The sequence below is a fragment of the Condylura cristata genome, unplaced genomic scaffold, assembly GCF_000260355.1.
Source record: "Condylura cristata isolate star-nosed mole 26May11 unplaced genomic scaffold, ConCri1.0 scaffold00004, whole genome shotgun sequence".
In the NCBI taxonomy this organism is placed as follows: domain Eukaryota; kingdom Metazoa; phylum Chordata; class Mammalia; order Eulipotyphla; family Talpidae; genus Condylura; species Condylura cristata.
In genome coordinates this window covers 21942311-21958976 of record NW_004567105.1, presented here as the reverse complement: position 1 = coordinate 21958976, position 16666 = coordinate 21942311, and the positions used below count along the sequence as shown (strand labels likewise).

Here is a 16666-nt window from a genome sequence, read left to right as displayed (position 1 = left end):
AAAAAAACTTCTGTTTTTCTTGTTTAGAGGAAAGGGGGGCAATCCAGATCACCTCTTGCTCAGAGAGGCTAATTTTTCATTATTCATTTTGGTCAGGTACTGAGTTAACTGATCAAGTCTTTCCATATTATTCCTTTTCACATTTTATAAATTAGTGCAAAGCTCTACAATGAAGGGCGAGGTGGGCATATTTTTTCCTAGGGGGAAATGAGGATAGGCCAGGCATCTGCTTGGTCTTTTGAGCTTGTCAATAATGTGAATAAATGCTAGTGATGGGAAGATCAAACGAATATCACATTTCTGCTGGGCTTTAAAACTTTAAGGTTATTCAATATGCTTGAATTGGGGTACACTGGGGTATAATGTTCTGCTTTTTTGCTTTTCATAAGCATTCCTTTAAAGAACAGGGAAACACATTTTTGCAGCTCTTTTAATGGCATTTTCCTGGGAAAGCATAGTCTCAGAAATATAAATGTCAATCTCTTATAAAGAACCTTTATCATCCTTTCTGTGCAAATGCATATACCTTAAAAAGGCAATCAACGGAAAAGAATGGCAGTTGGGATATCACCATTGAGCCACAGGACAAGGTTTCTGTTATTTACATGACACCACATATGGTCTCACACAGGCACCACATGGCAGGTTTCTTGTTGTTCATATAAGTCTCATGTTTTTGTTTTTGTTTTTGATGACGGTGTCTCTGTGTGTGTGTGTGTGTGCTTGCTGACAGCAATGTTAAGAATAATTGTGGTGTGAAATAGGATCCAAAGGGTATTGATTGTAAGAATTTAAGAGAGGATAATAACCCAGTCCCCTTTTCTCATTTTGTCTCCACATGATGGGCGTTCGTTCTTAAGAATAAAACATTCTTAAGGCAATGTTTTAGATGGAAATGCATATCAGAGTAACTAGAAGATCAGCCAATTTTGTAGTCAGCCAGTTGAGGCAAAATAACATATGGAACATTTTACTTCAGTGCTAAGTTATAAAGGTAAAAAATATGCTATCCTCGGTAATGGATAGCTTATGGAAAGTGTATCTTTAATATTTTCAATAGTTTTCTAAAATTTTATGGTTTTTCCCTTTTGGTCAAAATTTTATGGCTCAAAAAATTTATAACTAGAATTTATGGAAAAATCTATGTAATTGCTATAGTTGGTACTGATTTTACTCATAGTCAATCAACATAGATATGATTCTCTTTTGGGAATATTCAGGAAACAGTGGTCACAAAATAAGCTCAAAAGGAAAAAGACATTTTATTTTTCAAAAGAATTTTATTATGAATTCTAACTCTATCCACCCAAATTATTTTTCTCATGGTTATAGCACTTTTTCGTTCTGTTTGGTTGAAAATAATAAGGATTCATATTTTATTTGTCCTCCTTTTCTTCTTCACCCCATGGTTTATAACCAATAATGAAATTTAGATTTCTTAAAAATACCATGTCCTGCAGCCAATCTCAAAAGGATTCATGATTGTACATTGGAAATACCTTATATATATATAAAAAGTATAAATGACACAAAAGCAAAATTACAGTTATGAAGTACTATATAAGTCTCAATCTTAAGCATTCTGAGATGACATGCACAATTGGAGTTTCAATGCAAAAGTAACTTCTGCCTAAAACATGCATGAACAGAAAGCACATGGAAATGTAAACACGCTTTCATAGAATTACATCCTAGACTTTGTTGCCCAAGTATTAGACACCCTACTTATCATTACATCCCTAGCACTTGGGCACATTTTCCACTCCTGTATTCCAGTCTGAACACTCTATCAGACTTCGTCACTCCCTGACCTCCTTTCCATTTAAAAATAAACAGTATTTGGCTATGTTACTTTATGTGTAAATTTATGCCCGAATTTATACAGGCAGTGGAAAGTAATAAAAAGCAAACAATTTAAAATTTTTGAAAACAGAGTAGGATATATTATGCTATTATTTATTGATTAAATACTATATTGCCTGGGCCAAGGCAAGTAAGGAGTTTCTTGGGTGAGGGGGATTATGATAAAATGATGAAGGATGTATATTGTCACTGCAGTGGTATCTTGGTAGTAAGGTATACCTTACCTTAGTAGTAAGAATAAGGTAGATTTGGGCCTTCCCTGGTGGCGCAGCGGGTTAAAGCGCTGCACTAAGAAGCTAAAGCCATTTCCGCATGAGTTCGATCCCTGCCTGCCCCGGAGGTGACCACATGGCGTGGCAGACCTCTCCTGACCCACCCGCTGCTTCCCTCAGCAGTGTACTTAGTCGATCTGTCTGTTCTGCTCCCCGCTCTGTCTCTGAAGCCTCTCACCCTCCGCATCTCTGGCCTGTACCCCAGTTCTGTATAAATAAATAATCTTTAAAAAAAATAATAATAAGGTAGATTCTTGGTTAAGTAGATGCTGAAAGGATGAATAAATGATTCAATAACTGATCGAATCAAAGAAAGAGACCTTGTTCATTCAGTTCAGTTTGCCATCTATGTCTCAGTTTTGTCTGCCAAATGAGAGTTATAGAAGCAAATTTGTTTCTCTTCCATCTCAAAAATAATATGATTCCTGTGTTTTTCCTATTACTCTGAACACAAGATAGGAGAACTATTCCATAGTGGAAGCTAGGTGTGGAAAGCATGGATTAAGAGTTCTCATGGCAAAAGAGGGAGCAAAGAAGGCTGGTACTCTTGGGCAGAGTATTATTATGATAAGCTAAAGGCTACCAGACAGAGTAAATATTCACTACCAACTTTTATGTTGGGGTAGTTAAATAAAGAAAATATTGCTTCAACACAAAAATAAAATTTATATTACTTCAATTTCAGGAATAATGAGTCAGGTATGTGCCATCATAGGAAATATCAAAAATAAATTATTCAAATAACTAACACTCTAAAGACAGAATACAGAGCATGACTGTGTCATAGAGATAATGTACATAGAGATTATCTCCACAAAAATACAAAAGAAACTAGTAACAGTAGGAGAAATGTTGGGATGGAAATTTGCTTTATACTTGCTATAACATTTGAGTTATTTATTTTTTAAAGTGCTTTTAAATGCAATATATATATATATATATATATATAATATGTTATTTGCAATATATATATATATATATATATATATATATATAATATGCTTTAATTAAAAACAAATTTAGACCAAGATTGGGCCAAAATAAATCAATGAATATGTTATATTTAGTACCTCCCCTTTTTTGCTAGTGCATCCATCATTATTTTTAAAATGTGACTGATACAGTGTAGAACAGTGATAAATAAAAAGCTTTTTTTTAACTATATGACACATAATGAAGTTTTTCTGTTTCATACGGTCATATATATGTCACAGTTTCATAAAAATAACTTTTTACACTTCAGACATAATACTCAGTCAATAAACAATCACTATATATATATATATATATATATATATATATATATATATGGTTTCCCAGGAAACTGTATTTTCTCAAGATTACATAACATTTTACCATAATACTCTGATTATTCTTTTGTTTTTAGTGTGGAAGGGATGACTCTGTTTGGAATGTGATGATTAATCATTACAAAATTCCTAATGCTAACCAACATGAAATAATCCAATTTAGATGATATAGAAAAAAAAACAACATGTAAAACATTATTTTTTACCTTTGTTTATTTGTTGCTTAAAATGTAATGCCATACAATTTTAACAATCACTTAAAAAAGGATTTATATATGCATAAAACAGAAGCAAAACAGAAATATATGAAATAAAATGCCATCTTGCTTCAAGTTTCAAATGAGTACTTAAGTGTACTAATATACATCTATATACATTGCAAGTATATTATATAAATATACTATAAGTAATCTTGAAACCACAATAAATATCAAGTAAGTTTTAGGCACACGGCATCGAAAAATGCAGAATCTGCATAATTCTTGAGAGTGCTGAGTGACTCATTCTTAGATCATTTTCACACATATATTTTACACAAAATAAACAGCCATCACACATGATCCCAGTCACCTTTCATCCCAGCATTAGTGCCTTCCTAATCTTTGATACTATTGCTCTATACAGCTATTACATAAGAAAATATTTTGCAGTTTTCTTCAACTAGTTGCCTAAGAGAAGGTATCAATGCTACCAAAATAAGTACAGCTTATCTACACAATGCATTTATGGAAATGTGCTGAGAAGCACCAACTGATAGAAGTGTTCACTCTTACCCTGAAGGCAAACTTTTACAAATTTTAAATTATACATTTTTGAAATGTCAATACTATATCCAGAAATTATTAGAAACTGAGGTAATTTTTTTTCTTTAGAGATAGAAATACTTGAAAAAACACCAAAAGTAGTTTTAAAAATTTAGACAAAAATGGACCTCAGTTATTGTAAGCTTTGTCCATCACTCCTTCTGTGCAAATGTAAACCAAAGAATCCTAAGGAATGGTCTAGTTGAATTTACTTATACTGTTAGGATTAGAGATCACAGCCATGGCACACCTGAGATCATCCTCTGATAAGTGAAGCCTAATGCTTCTCTTAGTCGAGCCAATGTCCATTGATAAAAATGAACCAAATAAAAATCCATTGATTTTTCTCACAGCTACAAGTCAGATTCGGGCATATCGGGCATATCTGCCATCAGGTACCCTATCCCATACCGTCCATTGGGAGCAGTATCCAGACTCGGTGATCCACTCTGTTTTCGGTAAATATTTTTACCAAAATTTGGAGATGACATCTCGCTTGATAGCTTCCCATGGATGAGGCTGGCATCATCTCCCTCTAAGTTTACAGGTTCCTTTAGGACCCTTCCTCTCTTGTAAGTCACAGATGCTAAATTCCCAGAACTATCATCTATGAGGTTGCAGTGTCGAATGATGAACACTGCTGGAACTGGTAGCACTGCTAGCACTATCAGAGAGATACAGACAACCATTCCCCATGTTGGATAGCTCAGAAATTCTTCAGACGCCTGTTAAAAAAAAAAGAGAGAGAGAAAATCACCAAAATACTTTAGCCATTTATCTTACTCTGTAAGTACAGGAAAGTAAGGATATTTGACTCGGGTTGGTTAGCCAGGAATCTATGCTGTTCCTACGACTGGCTGTAACAAATAGATTATTGTAGAATGATATCAAGCAACTTCCAAGGCTAGTCCTTCAAAACCTTGTAATATCTGCTTCTGTCTTATTAGCTTGCTACACTGACTCCATAATTCGTGGAAGACAAGAACTGCCAAGATCAATTGCACAAGGCATAAGTTAGCTCAGGTCAGCCCACTGGAAGAACTGCACAGTTGACCCACTGAACTCTAAGAAATAATAAAGCATCATTGCTTTAGGTCCTTAAATTTCTGGGCAATTTGTCATGAGCAGTAGATAACTGTTACATATGCCACATTATCTGTCTAAAATTTAAAAATTTTAGAAATCTGGCCCCAAGGGTTTTGAGAAGGGATAATATGCGTGTTTATGTCCCACTGTTCCCAGTGGTGACTTTAGTTATTATTATACAGAACTATTAACTACAGAATAGTTAAAGGTCAGTAATAACTTTGAAAAATAAATACCAATTTTATCACAGCTGACATATATCTTATGGTTGAATGGTTATGTGACTAACACAACTGGAAAACAAATTAAAATAGTGACTGCTAATATAAAAGTTATAATAAAACTTTACTTCAATATTTAGTTATTTAAATGATGTCTATGTGGCTAGTGCATAATTTCATTATTACATAATTCTTGGAATAGAATTTAATAAAATTTAATAGGAGTTTGACATTTTGATTTATTTAGGGTGGATATATTTTCAAAGACTCAATGATTGATTTATCTATAATAACAAAGGTTACCTTAAACTCTTGAATAAAGTTACTTTAATAATAAAAGTTTTATCATGTATTAAAATTTACACACCATATCTATATCTCTGTATCTCTATATATATCACTTGGGGCCACGCAATATATAAATTTCAAAATTCTCACAGAAAAACAGCATTGTTTATTAAACAACAAAATATACTATGAAAAAAGCCAAAGAAATAAACCTCTAAAATTTATATATGTGTGTGTGGGCATGCATTTAGCTTCCTTAATTTATATTTACCTTATCTTCAATCCATGCATTATAGCCAGGAGGACTTAATCCCATATTCACAATACTAGCTATTAGCAATGATAAGAGTATTAGAGGAGAAATATATTTCCACATATAGTAATAATACTTGTTGGGAGCAAAGCCCAGCATATCTTTTAGGTCTTCCATAAACCTAAATAAAAAAGAAAACATTTAATTATTCCTCTAGAGAATATACCTTAAAATGTATATGAACTATTGATTTGGCCAAGTGTTTAGTCAAGATATACTATGACATTTTATACTGAATAAAAGTCATATTGGACAATGATTAATCTTTCCAAAATAGGAGCAAGTATAGTAATTTTCATTTAGCCAAAGCCCTCTAAAGACAGTTATTGAAATGTTACTTCCTACTGATGTCTTTCTACTCTAGGAATAAAATACTTGCAATACTTAGCAATAATTAATATCATCCAATACCCAATAGCATTTCTGCCTTTGAACTTTCACTTCCATTTACAGTCTGTTTAAATTAAAAGTAGACCCATACATTGAAACTGCTGTTTAAGTTCATTTTTCTTCTCTAGGTTCAGACTTATCTCTCTTTGCCTCCTCTCATTTATTGTTGACTGGGGAGTCTTGTTTTGTAGTTTCACATCATCTGGGTTCTGCTGCTTATTTGCTCAGTGTCCCTTCACAAGTAACCTGATAGTTTTAATTCCTGTTAATTGGTATGGAGACCTAGTGTAATCAGACTTCTGCCAGTTTTAAGATAGTTTATTCAGCTGTTATGTTCACAAGAAAATCTACCCTTTCAGCGGTCTGATGTTAACACTGTCAGAGCATGTATCCATTCCAGGCTTGTCTAGCTCCTTTAATATTTACAGATATTTACTGCCCTCCCATCCTTGTATGGTTCATTGTGAATTTTTTGTTCTTCTAAAGCTAGTTTCTAGTTGATTCTTCAAAGAGGGATCAATTTTGCTTGTTTGTGGTTCCTATATTTGAATTTCTGTTTAAATCTGTGGCTTGCTTTCTTTCCTTGAATACTGTAAACTGTCTAACTTTTAAAACTTTTTCAAAAGTTTATAATACTATCACATTTTTTCTTAGATTTTGTATTGTTCTTCCTCAATGCACAATGCTCACCTACCCCCACTTTCTTTTTTCTCTCTTGAAGTAATATCTAGCCTATGTCCCTGTCTGTTTTTCTTAATATATTTTGTGTCTCTCAAATTAACTTCCTTGATGTAAGTTTATAGAACTGTGATTTTCAGAACTTGTTCTAACTAGTACTCTCAATGGTCCACCCATTGCACATGACATCTCTGCCTAACTCCTTTTTCTATACCTTTTCTAAAGTCCTTCATTATTTAGTCTTGATTAAAAAAAAAACAGTTTCTTTTTTCATCCCATGTGTTTATGAAATTAGTCATTGTGCCCACTATTTTTTTTTGTTCCTTTCAATTTGATCATGTCTTAAGTCTTTCTCCTTAATTTGCTATTATTTTCTGGGTCCAATGCCTCTGTTTTCAAATTTCCTTTATCTCTAATTATTAAAATAACTAGAATTGGCTGTTCTATTTGGCTTCAGTAATTTTTGAAATGTATTTAAATTCACTTCAAAATATTGGTAGTTTTTCATTTATTTTGCTTGTGTGCTTTTTTTTTTTCTTTTTGTCCACAAAGATCTTATTTCATTTTTTTCCTCCTTTGTTTTAACAAAGCAATTTAGGTTTTGACTGCACTTAAATAAACTTTCCATTATTTTTAGGGGGATAGATGGGTCAGATGGGTACTTTTCTCTTTTTTTTTCTGGATTAATCAAAAATGGACCTCATCATTTCTCTGCTTTGCCTCTTTTATTCTTTTCCTCATTTATCTGGCCTTTCTTTTTCCATTGTCCATACTGTCTTTCATTTGCTAAAATTAGATTTTGCTCCCATCATTTTCTCCACGTTTTAGAGCTTCATCTTAGAAGGGCAATTTGCTTTGTTAGTTTCAGTCACTTGTAGAGACCAAAATTGATCAGCACTGATGATCTTATCATATTGTATTCCCTCTGCCTTTCTTTAAATGAGGGCAAGGCTCATACAACATTTCTCCTGACTTAGGTCTTTTCTGGGAGGGTCTGGGGATGATTAAGGAGCTGTCAGCCACTCAACTACACATGTTCTGCCTTTCTACACAGATATGATGCCACACAGGTTGTGCAGCTGAGTGTGGTTTGTTCCTACATCTTACTTTAGAGGGTTTAAGGGAATATCTTCTTGCCAGTGTTCATGGGCATTTGGTTCTGATATTCTAGTAGTCCTTTTCTCTCTCTTTTAAAAAAATAATAATAAGGTAATACTGTTTTCATCATTGCTTGTATTTTGGGAGTACAGAAACCCTCCCTTGGAGTGTTATTACCCATAATGCATCCACTACGAAAGCACCCATGACCCAACTCTTTATTCATTATGTTTCCTCCCAAATTGCATTCACGCTGTCTCCCCCCTCCTCTTCTGGATTCCTCAGTTCTGTAATTACTTTTCAGGGTTAAGTTTGGCTTTATCTGTTCCTTTAATTAAGTTCTCTGCACATACAGAGACACCATTTTTCTTTCTTCTTCTGACTTTGTATAATCCCTTTCAGCTTCTACATGTTGCCTGTAATGACTATAAAAAGATCAATTAAAAATGGCTAAAAGACTTGGAGGTAAACCTCAACCCATAAAAGTATGCAGAAGAAAATGTAGGCAAAAGACTTCATGACATAGACTGTCTTTGAGAGTTCATTCTCAACAGCAAGGAAGGTAAAAGAGAATATAAATAAATTGGACTACACCAGACTGAAAAGCTTCTGCACAGAAAAAATGAAAAAAATCAAAAACAAACAAAAAAAAGCACTAAAGCTAAACAAAACAAAGAAACGCCCTACTAAATGGGAGAAAAGGTTTACACACCATACATCTGACAATAGACTCATATCAAAGATCTATAAAAAGCTCATACAACTCAACAAAAGATAAATAGTAACCCAATCAAAAAATTCAGTAGAAAACTAACAAGACACTTCTCCAAAGAGTACATACAGATGGCCAACTGGATCATGGAAAAATGTTCATCATCACTTATCATTAGGGAAATGCAAATCAAAACCACAATGAGAAATGACCTCATTGCTGTGAGAATGGTCCTTATCAGAAAGACCAGAAACAACACATGGTGGCAAGAATATGGAGAAAAAGGAAAAGTTTAATACTGTAGACCGGTTCAGGCCTTATGAAAAACAGGATGGAGAATCCTCAAAAGATAAAAAATGTGTCTGCCTTATCACCCAGCCGTCCCACTCTTAAATATCTAATCAAAAATCACAAAATACTAATTTAAAGGGTAACGTGCATTCCCATAATTTCCATTCCCATTACTATTCCATATAAGTAGCAGCACTATATATAATGGCCAAAATATGGAAACAAATTCCCAAGGGGTGATAATATGGTTAACTTCTCAGTGATCTATCTTTTTTTAAGACACTGGGAGAAATAAAAAAAAACAATATGCATCACATATAGCTTTATAGAATCTCCTTCCTCTCTTTCATTCATATTTCTTCCTAATCCCTAAACTTCTATGTTCAAGTATTTTTTTTTCTTTTTTTGGCATTTGAGTTGCTGTTCAAGTTTTTAGTGAGTTCTCTCAATCCTTTCTCTGGAAATAAAGTGCAAGGACAGGAAAAGTAAATAGATCAGGCCGTCATAAACATGAGAATTCTATACTCGCTCATGTTTTTGGTCTGCATTGGAATCATATCTCAGTCATCTTTTAATGTATAAACAGTCTCTCTGAGCTTCATTTTAGGCATTTTCAAAAATTTTATGAAACCTACATTGGGGGGTTACCATTAACTTGTAGATGATGAATGTCGAGCATACTACCCAATATACAATTGGTATTTGATAGAAGTATCTATTATTAGTAGTATTACTTAATTCCATTGTTATAACTACTGTTATTTATAAAAACTGGTTAGTGAAACAGATATTATTTAATACACCTACTGCAACAAGCTATAAACTATGATTGTATTGATTTACAGATCAATCCGATAACATCAAATATCAACATAGTTCAGGTTCTGATGTGGAGATAGCATGAGAAACTTGGCTTTGAAATAAAAGTATAAGTTAAACAAATGGTTGGCTCACATTGAACATATTATGGTTTTATGAGGACTAATTTTATCTCTGATACGGGTGATCACGGGTTAAGATTTATGCATGTCAGATAGCTATTACTGCTACTGTTGTATAGTGTCCTGTAATATTATGTTCTTCCATCCTTAGAGCTTTTGTTATCATCAAAAACATTTTCCGTGTTTTGTCACAAACTCATTCACTAAACAACTCTGGTTCTCCTTCAATGCATTAATTCCTATTTTGCAAAGAGCTTTGATATATTTGATGATCTTACTGCATTAGTCCATATGTGTTAATTAGAGACAGTGTCTTAAAAATACTGGACAAGATCTTCAGAGGTTATTTGAATGTCTCAGTTAACAACTTGTATATGTATTTTCATATCAATGAGCATGGAACTCACAAGTCAGGATACACCATGAGTTAAAAAAATAACTATATATATATATATATATATATATATATATATATATATAAACATAGCCTTGATATAAATATATATATATATATATGCTATGTTTAGCAAGTGCATATGTGTCTCAAAGTGAATAGAGCATTTCCCTAAATTGTCACATAACACAAGGCTTTATGACAGCACCTACCCCTATAAAACAGGTTAGCAAAGTATTAGGAGCATTAAACAGTAATGAATGTGAATCCCAAGACTCACTGTCCAAATGTATGATGAGCAAGTAATTCTCTCTTTAAGCTCACATTTAGAGAGTTTAAATTTCACTTATTGAATGTAGATGATATTAACTCAAAATAGCTTAACAAGGTATTTGGAACACAGTTATAACTTACAAGATCTTGGAAGTTGCTATGCACTGGATAACAAGAATTAAATCTAAGCTCCAAAATCCTAACTACATTACCATCTACCCAATCAGTCTAATCTCCTAGTGGATAATTAAAATTGTTGATTGAAGAAGAGCCTGCAAAAGATTTAACTTTGTGGCAAGGAATTTTTCCCACTAGTCACGTCCCTCCTATTTTGAATGAAAAAAAAAAATACGTATTAACAATTGTTCTTTCCAAAATAGAGATGAAAATGAAGGCTTATAAGAAAATATACTTACTTATCTATGCCATAAACAAAGGATACAGCAATATTCTCCAAAACTACCACAATCAGCAGAGGCAGGGTAGCAGAATAATCATCAAACATTGTAACAAAGTAATTTCCAGAGCGTTGCACAAATACCAGGCCAATACAAAATGCCAAAAGACAACAGATAACTGCATAAAAGGAATAAATGAAATGAAAAATATAAGCCTGTATTCAAAGTCATGTCTTTGAAACTTTATTATGAATTATTATATCAAAAATAATTTTGTATCATTCTTAACATTTGCCAATGATATAGATAGGTAATATCTTTCTTATACTGTGGAGGGTAACCTATTTCAGGTTAGGAATGCTTTATAGACAGTAGCTCAACTCATCTCTCTGAGTATGGTAACATATCAAGCACACATCAAAATGAGGGAAAACTGAGAGGTAACTATAAATCTCACTACCATTCTCCATTAAAACCAAAGTGATCTTCTTTTTTTTTTTTTTTTTTTTTTTTTAAGATTTATTTATTTGTACATACAGAACTGGGGTATAGGCCAGAGGCTCAGGGGTGGTGAGAGTCTTCACCAGAGTCAGAGTGGGGAGCAGAACAGGCAGAATCACAAAGTACACTGCTGAGGGGAGCAGCGGGCGGGTCAGGAGAGGTCTGCCACACCATGTGGTCTCCTCCAGGGCAGGCGGGAATCGAACTCCTGTGGAAGTGGCTTTTAGCTTCTCAGTGCAGTGCTTTAACCCGCTGCGCCACCAGGGAGGGCCAAAGTGATCTTTTTTTAGCCAGTTCATATTCCTAGAGCATCTCTACTTTTCATAATGTTTTATTGTTATTGTTAGTGATTAAAGTATTGTCACATTTAATTATTGAACAATGAGACTAATGTGACTTGTAATTCAAGTGTGTTTGCATATTTTTATATTGTTTGAAATATGATCAGGACTAACTTTAGCACCAAACCAGTCTATAACTTTATGTTACCCAAACATATTATTTGGACATCCAAGGTTGGGTGATTGGGTCATGCCAGTAACAACTTAGAAGGGTATTTTGAGAGGAATTTCTCTAATTGTCTTTAAAAAGAAAATACAGAAATTTCTGCTCAACCACCAATGATATTAAAAACTTAGAATTTTGGAGTCCTTATAATATCTCCATATTTTTGTTAGACCATTTTCACAAACACATTAATAGAGAAGCTCTCAAAACAATAACCACATTTTATTGATCAAGCACCATTTCGTGGAGGATAGGAAAACAAAGGGAGGGCCGGAGGGAAGGGCAGTTCAGGAAAGGAGAAAACAGGCATCCGTAGATTCAACGACATCGGGAGTCCCTAGCAATCTTAGTAACTAAGGATTAAATTACCACTACCTCCACTGTGCTGGGGGCAGGAACTCTATCATACATACATAAAGAAATAATACTGGTAAAATATATGTAAACTTACAAGGTAGAAAAGAAGAAGTGCTATTTCCCTGGAGTCTACTGCACATTAGAATAGTTAAATGTTTGTCACATATTTTATTTAAAGTCTCAGGCTGGAAGTAGCAAAGCTTGGATTTGAACCACTGTGTCACATTTACTTTCTCCTAGTTATACCACAGTGTAAGTGAAACATGAAGAAAGCGTATGCTAGGTGATAGAGACAGTGAGAAATCTGCTAGAGACATGAGAGGCATAGATAACAGTGAACTTATCTGAGTCTTACTGTATTATCAGAGCAAACAAAAACACAGCCGACAAATTGATGAGAAAATTTCACCAGGGTAAAACAATGACCTCAATTACAGGTATGATCTCCAAGGACAGATGATGGGAGAGGACGATATATTCCCTTTGCTCTGATCAAATAAGTCTTCCAGTAGGAGTCAGCAAATATTATCTTGTGTGTTTTTCTCTTTAATTATTGTTTCTCCCTTAATCTTGCAAGCCCTCTTATCACAGGAGGGAATGGTTTAGAACAAGGCAAGATGAGGAAAGCAGCAAAAATGACTGATACATCTCACATGCCAGGCAAGATACTGATAACCTTGAATGAAACAAAGCTTCAGAAGCTTCAGAAGGACAAAGACGCCTTTGTCCAGCTGAGTTGAAAATATTTAAGTATATTTAACAATCTGTATAATTATTTTAACCATTATCCACATATACTTAGCAGAGCAGTTAAGTGATTCAGGTATATACCCTACAGTGGCTCACACAGAAGTCACTGCTAAATCTTTTAGGGTTTAAATCAGAGCCACAGGGTGCCTGTGCACCATTGCCAAACATTCAAGATCACCTATACCTATTCAGTATGTATTTTTCCAATCTTTTTTTTTGCTTCTCTTACCAACATTGGTTCTGCATTCTGGTCTAGCTAGTTTCCTTAATAGTTCTTTCAAATGCACTTATATATGTTTACTAAACCTAAACTTTCCCCCTAAGAAGAACATTCCCTTTGCCAGTTCATCTACCATCTCTTTCTCTGGCCATTTCATCATATATTTAGATGATTTTGCTTCTTTTAAATTCTTATATGAAGTTTCCATGATGCTATCAGAATATTACCTGACACAGGTTTTACCTATCCAATTTTATTTTAATTATCAGCACTATCACTTTAGAGAGGAGACTATTCTGTCTCTCATAACTATTGTAATTTTTCAAATCCTTTATAACACTCAAATGGAAGAATGATGCCATACAAACCAAGTACTTTAATAACCACTTGCTGGCTGGGCTTATTAACAACCACCAATGTCAATAAGTTGTTTTATTTGCTTTCCTAACTAGAGACATTAAATACTAGTAGTCCACATTGCTATTGTATATGAAAATTGGACTTACACTGGTCAACTTGAGATATGCAATTTTTGGATAAGAAGTAGAAACTATGACCCCTTTATCCTAGTTTATTTATTATTTGATGTGTCTGTAAAATTATACGTGAACATTCTATGAGTTTATCTAGTCCCGGTAACTCATGATGATGACATTATGTTAAGTAATAAAAAGTCATTAATAAATAATTGATATAATCTAAACTAAACCTAACATTTTATATAAGTAAATATGTACATGAAATAAATGATAGTGAGGCTTATCTGTAAATGGACATTAAGACAACCCAAGACATCACAATATCCTGTTTCCATCTCTAATCTCCCAGCAAGAGTAAAATGGTTCAGTGAAAAGTCAAACACACAAAAACTCACCAGTAAGAATTTCTTTCCTCACTTTGAAAGTGTCCACAATCGGCGTGATGATCCCTTCAATGGTTCCAAACATGCTGCCCAGCCCCAGATTTACCAGCATAAGGAAGAACATCACTGACCAGAAGGGAGAAGCAGGGAAATGAGTCATTGCCTCTGTAAAGGCAATAAAAGCTAAACCTGTCCCCTGAACAGCCTGTAAAAGAGACAAAATGGCAACATTAATACTGAGCAATACCGGGCAATGGGGTCATCAGTTACGATCAGGCAATGGGGTCATCAGTTAGGAACACAGGAGAAACAATACTAAAGTCCAGGAGCTGTTGGAAATCGACTTGCTGATCATGTGGCCTTCTAAGGAACTGTATCTCTAAATTTCAAGGGGTTTGTGTTATCCCACAGAGAAAACAGATACGGGAGAAATTAAAACAAAATTTAGAGTAAGTTAATAATTAGCTACATTTTTCTAACAAATGCTTTCATCCAGAATTCCCTCACATCATTTTTTATATTGAACCTCAGTTATAGTTGTCTATTTAAAAGCAAGTGATTAATGGTTAATTTCTCCCTTATATTTTCCTCTTGACAATACAGGGAGGAGGTGACAACCAATATTAATCTTCACCTATTTTGTGTTTATTGATATATATGGCAATAGCTAAAAAGGAGAACTTAATCATGAACACAATTATTAAATTAAAAGTTACCAAATGATCATGTGTCAAAACAAGAATGTAATGTGTGATAGTCATGATTCAAATTTTGCCTTATATATTATGCCAAGAATGGCGTCAAGACTAATCATGTTCTATCATAAAAGAACTTAATTACATTCATATTTTAAATAACTGTGGCTTAATCAATAAAAACTGCATTTTAAAATACAGCAAGCCTTTATAACTTAAGAAAATACAGCCGCTAAAGAAAAGAATGTGAATTTTGAAACAGCATAATCTTCCACAGGCATTTTAAATGTCTTTTTCCCAAAAGCAGTCTGCAAGATAATGCATATTTAAACCTAATGATAGTTATTTTATTACTTAAAAATATCCTACTAACTTTATTTAGCTCATCTTCAATTTGACAGGAATTGAGATGAAGTGCAGGAAACTCTTCTTCTTTCACTTTTTGAAGAATGTCATAAACTAAATGATAATCTTCTGCAGTAATAGCTGAAAAGTTAATATGATGGGGAATAATATCCTGACTAATGTTTCCTAGTTTCAAAAATTTCATGATCATTTCCGAATTTCTGAAAAATAGAACAACATATGAATGAACACTCATGAACCTACGGAACAAACTTTGTATATAATCATGCCATCAAAACCTAAAAAAAATGAATATCCATACTCGGCAATGCATTTCTCACTTATGACATTTGCTTTGAAGCCCAGAACTGCAAACACCACCAAGGTTGCCAGGACAGAAGTGAAGAAATTGATGAAGGACACCAGGACAGCATCAAAGTGGCAGTTGTTGTCTCTCTTGTTGTAGCTTGAAAAGGCAATGACACCACCAAACCCCAGACCTAAGGCAAAGAACACCTGAGTAGCAGCTTCTCTCCAGACCTTGGGTTCCAGCATGATCTCAAGCTGTTTAAAATTAAACACAATAGAATCAGCAGCAATATAATAGTTCAGAATAAACTACATGGAATTAGTCCTATTGTTTAAATATATTAAATCATAGCATTATTTTTGGACTCAAAGATTTTTACTTAGATGAAGATTTTCTAACACTTTCAGACAAATCATCAAGGGATTATTTGAATGAGAAACTATCTTCAGTTATGCCTTTCTTTCCAAAAATAAAAAAACTCAATTATCAATAAAAGTTAAGAAATGCTTAGCTAATATCCTAAGTTTTGTGTTGGAAGTCTAATAGTCAAAGCAGGGAATAATTATAAACATGACAGAATTGAACCATTTGTACTTTGCACATTCATGTATGTGTAATTTATTCCCTTGGTGGCTTCCTGAAAGCCTTTTCTGTGAAAACTGAAAAATACACCTGTATCATCTCAAAGACCTTTTTAGATCCATAGCTCTAAAGTTCTGAATCTACATTGATCATATACTTTGCTTTGCTGCTTAGACCAGTATCATGGAATCTACTCAAACCTTTTA

At 33.7% G+C, this 16666-nt stretch overlaps 1 protein-coding gene across 2 annotated transcripts in view; it reads right to left on the bottom strand.

Moving 5' to 3' along the window:
• Positions 1-3651: 3651 nt before the first annotated feature.
• Positions 3652-16666, bottom strand: part of SLC6A15 (solute carrier family 6 (neutral amino acid transporter), member 15) — a 37691-nt gene continuing 24676 nt past the window's right edge. The window contains exons 7-12 of one of the 2 annotated variants that reach the window (XM_004675842.2): positions 15891-16132; positions 15597-15789; positions 14541-14733; positions 11350-11509; positions 6115-6277; positions 3652-4973 (exon numbers count right to left, since the gene is read on the bottom strand). In XM_004675842.2, the coding sequence (XP_004675899.1) occupies positions 4602-4973; positions 6115-6277; positions 11350-11509; positions 14541-14733; positions 15597-15789; positions 15891-16132 (1323 nt within the window). In that variant the 3' untranslated portion in view covers positions 3652-4601. The remainder of the gene's footprint in view (positions 4974-6114; positions 6278-11349; positions 11510-14540; positions 14734-15596; positions 15790-15890; positions 16133-16666) is intronic. The other variant, XM_012720591.1, reaches the window with a different exon arrangement.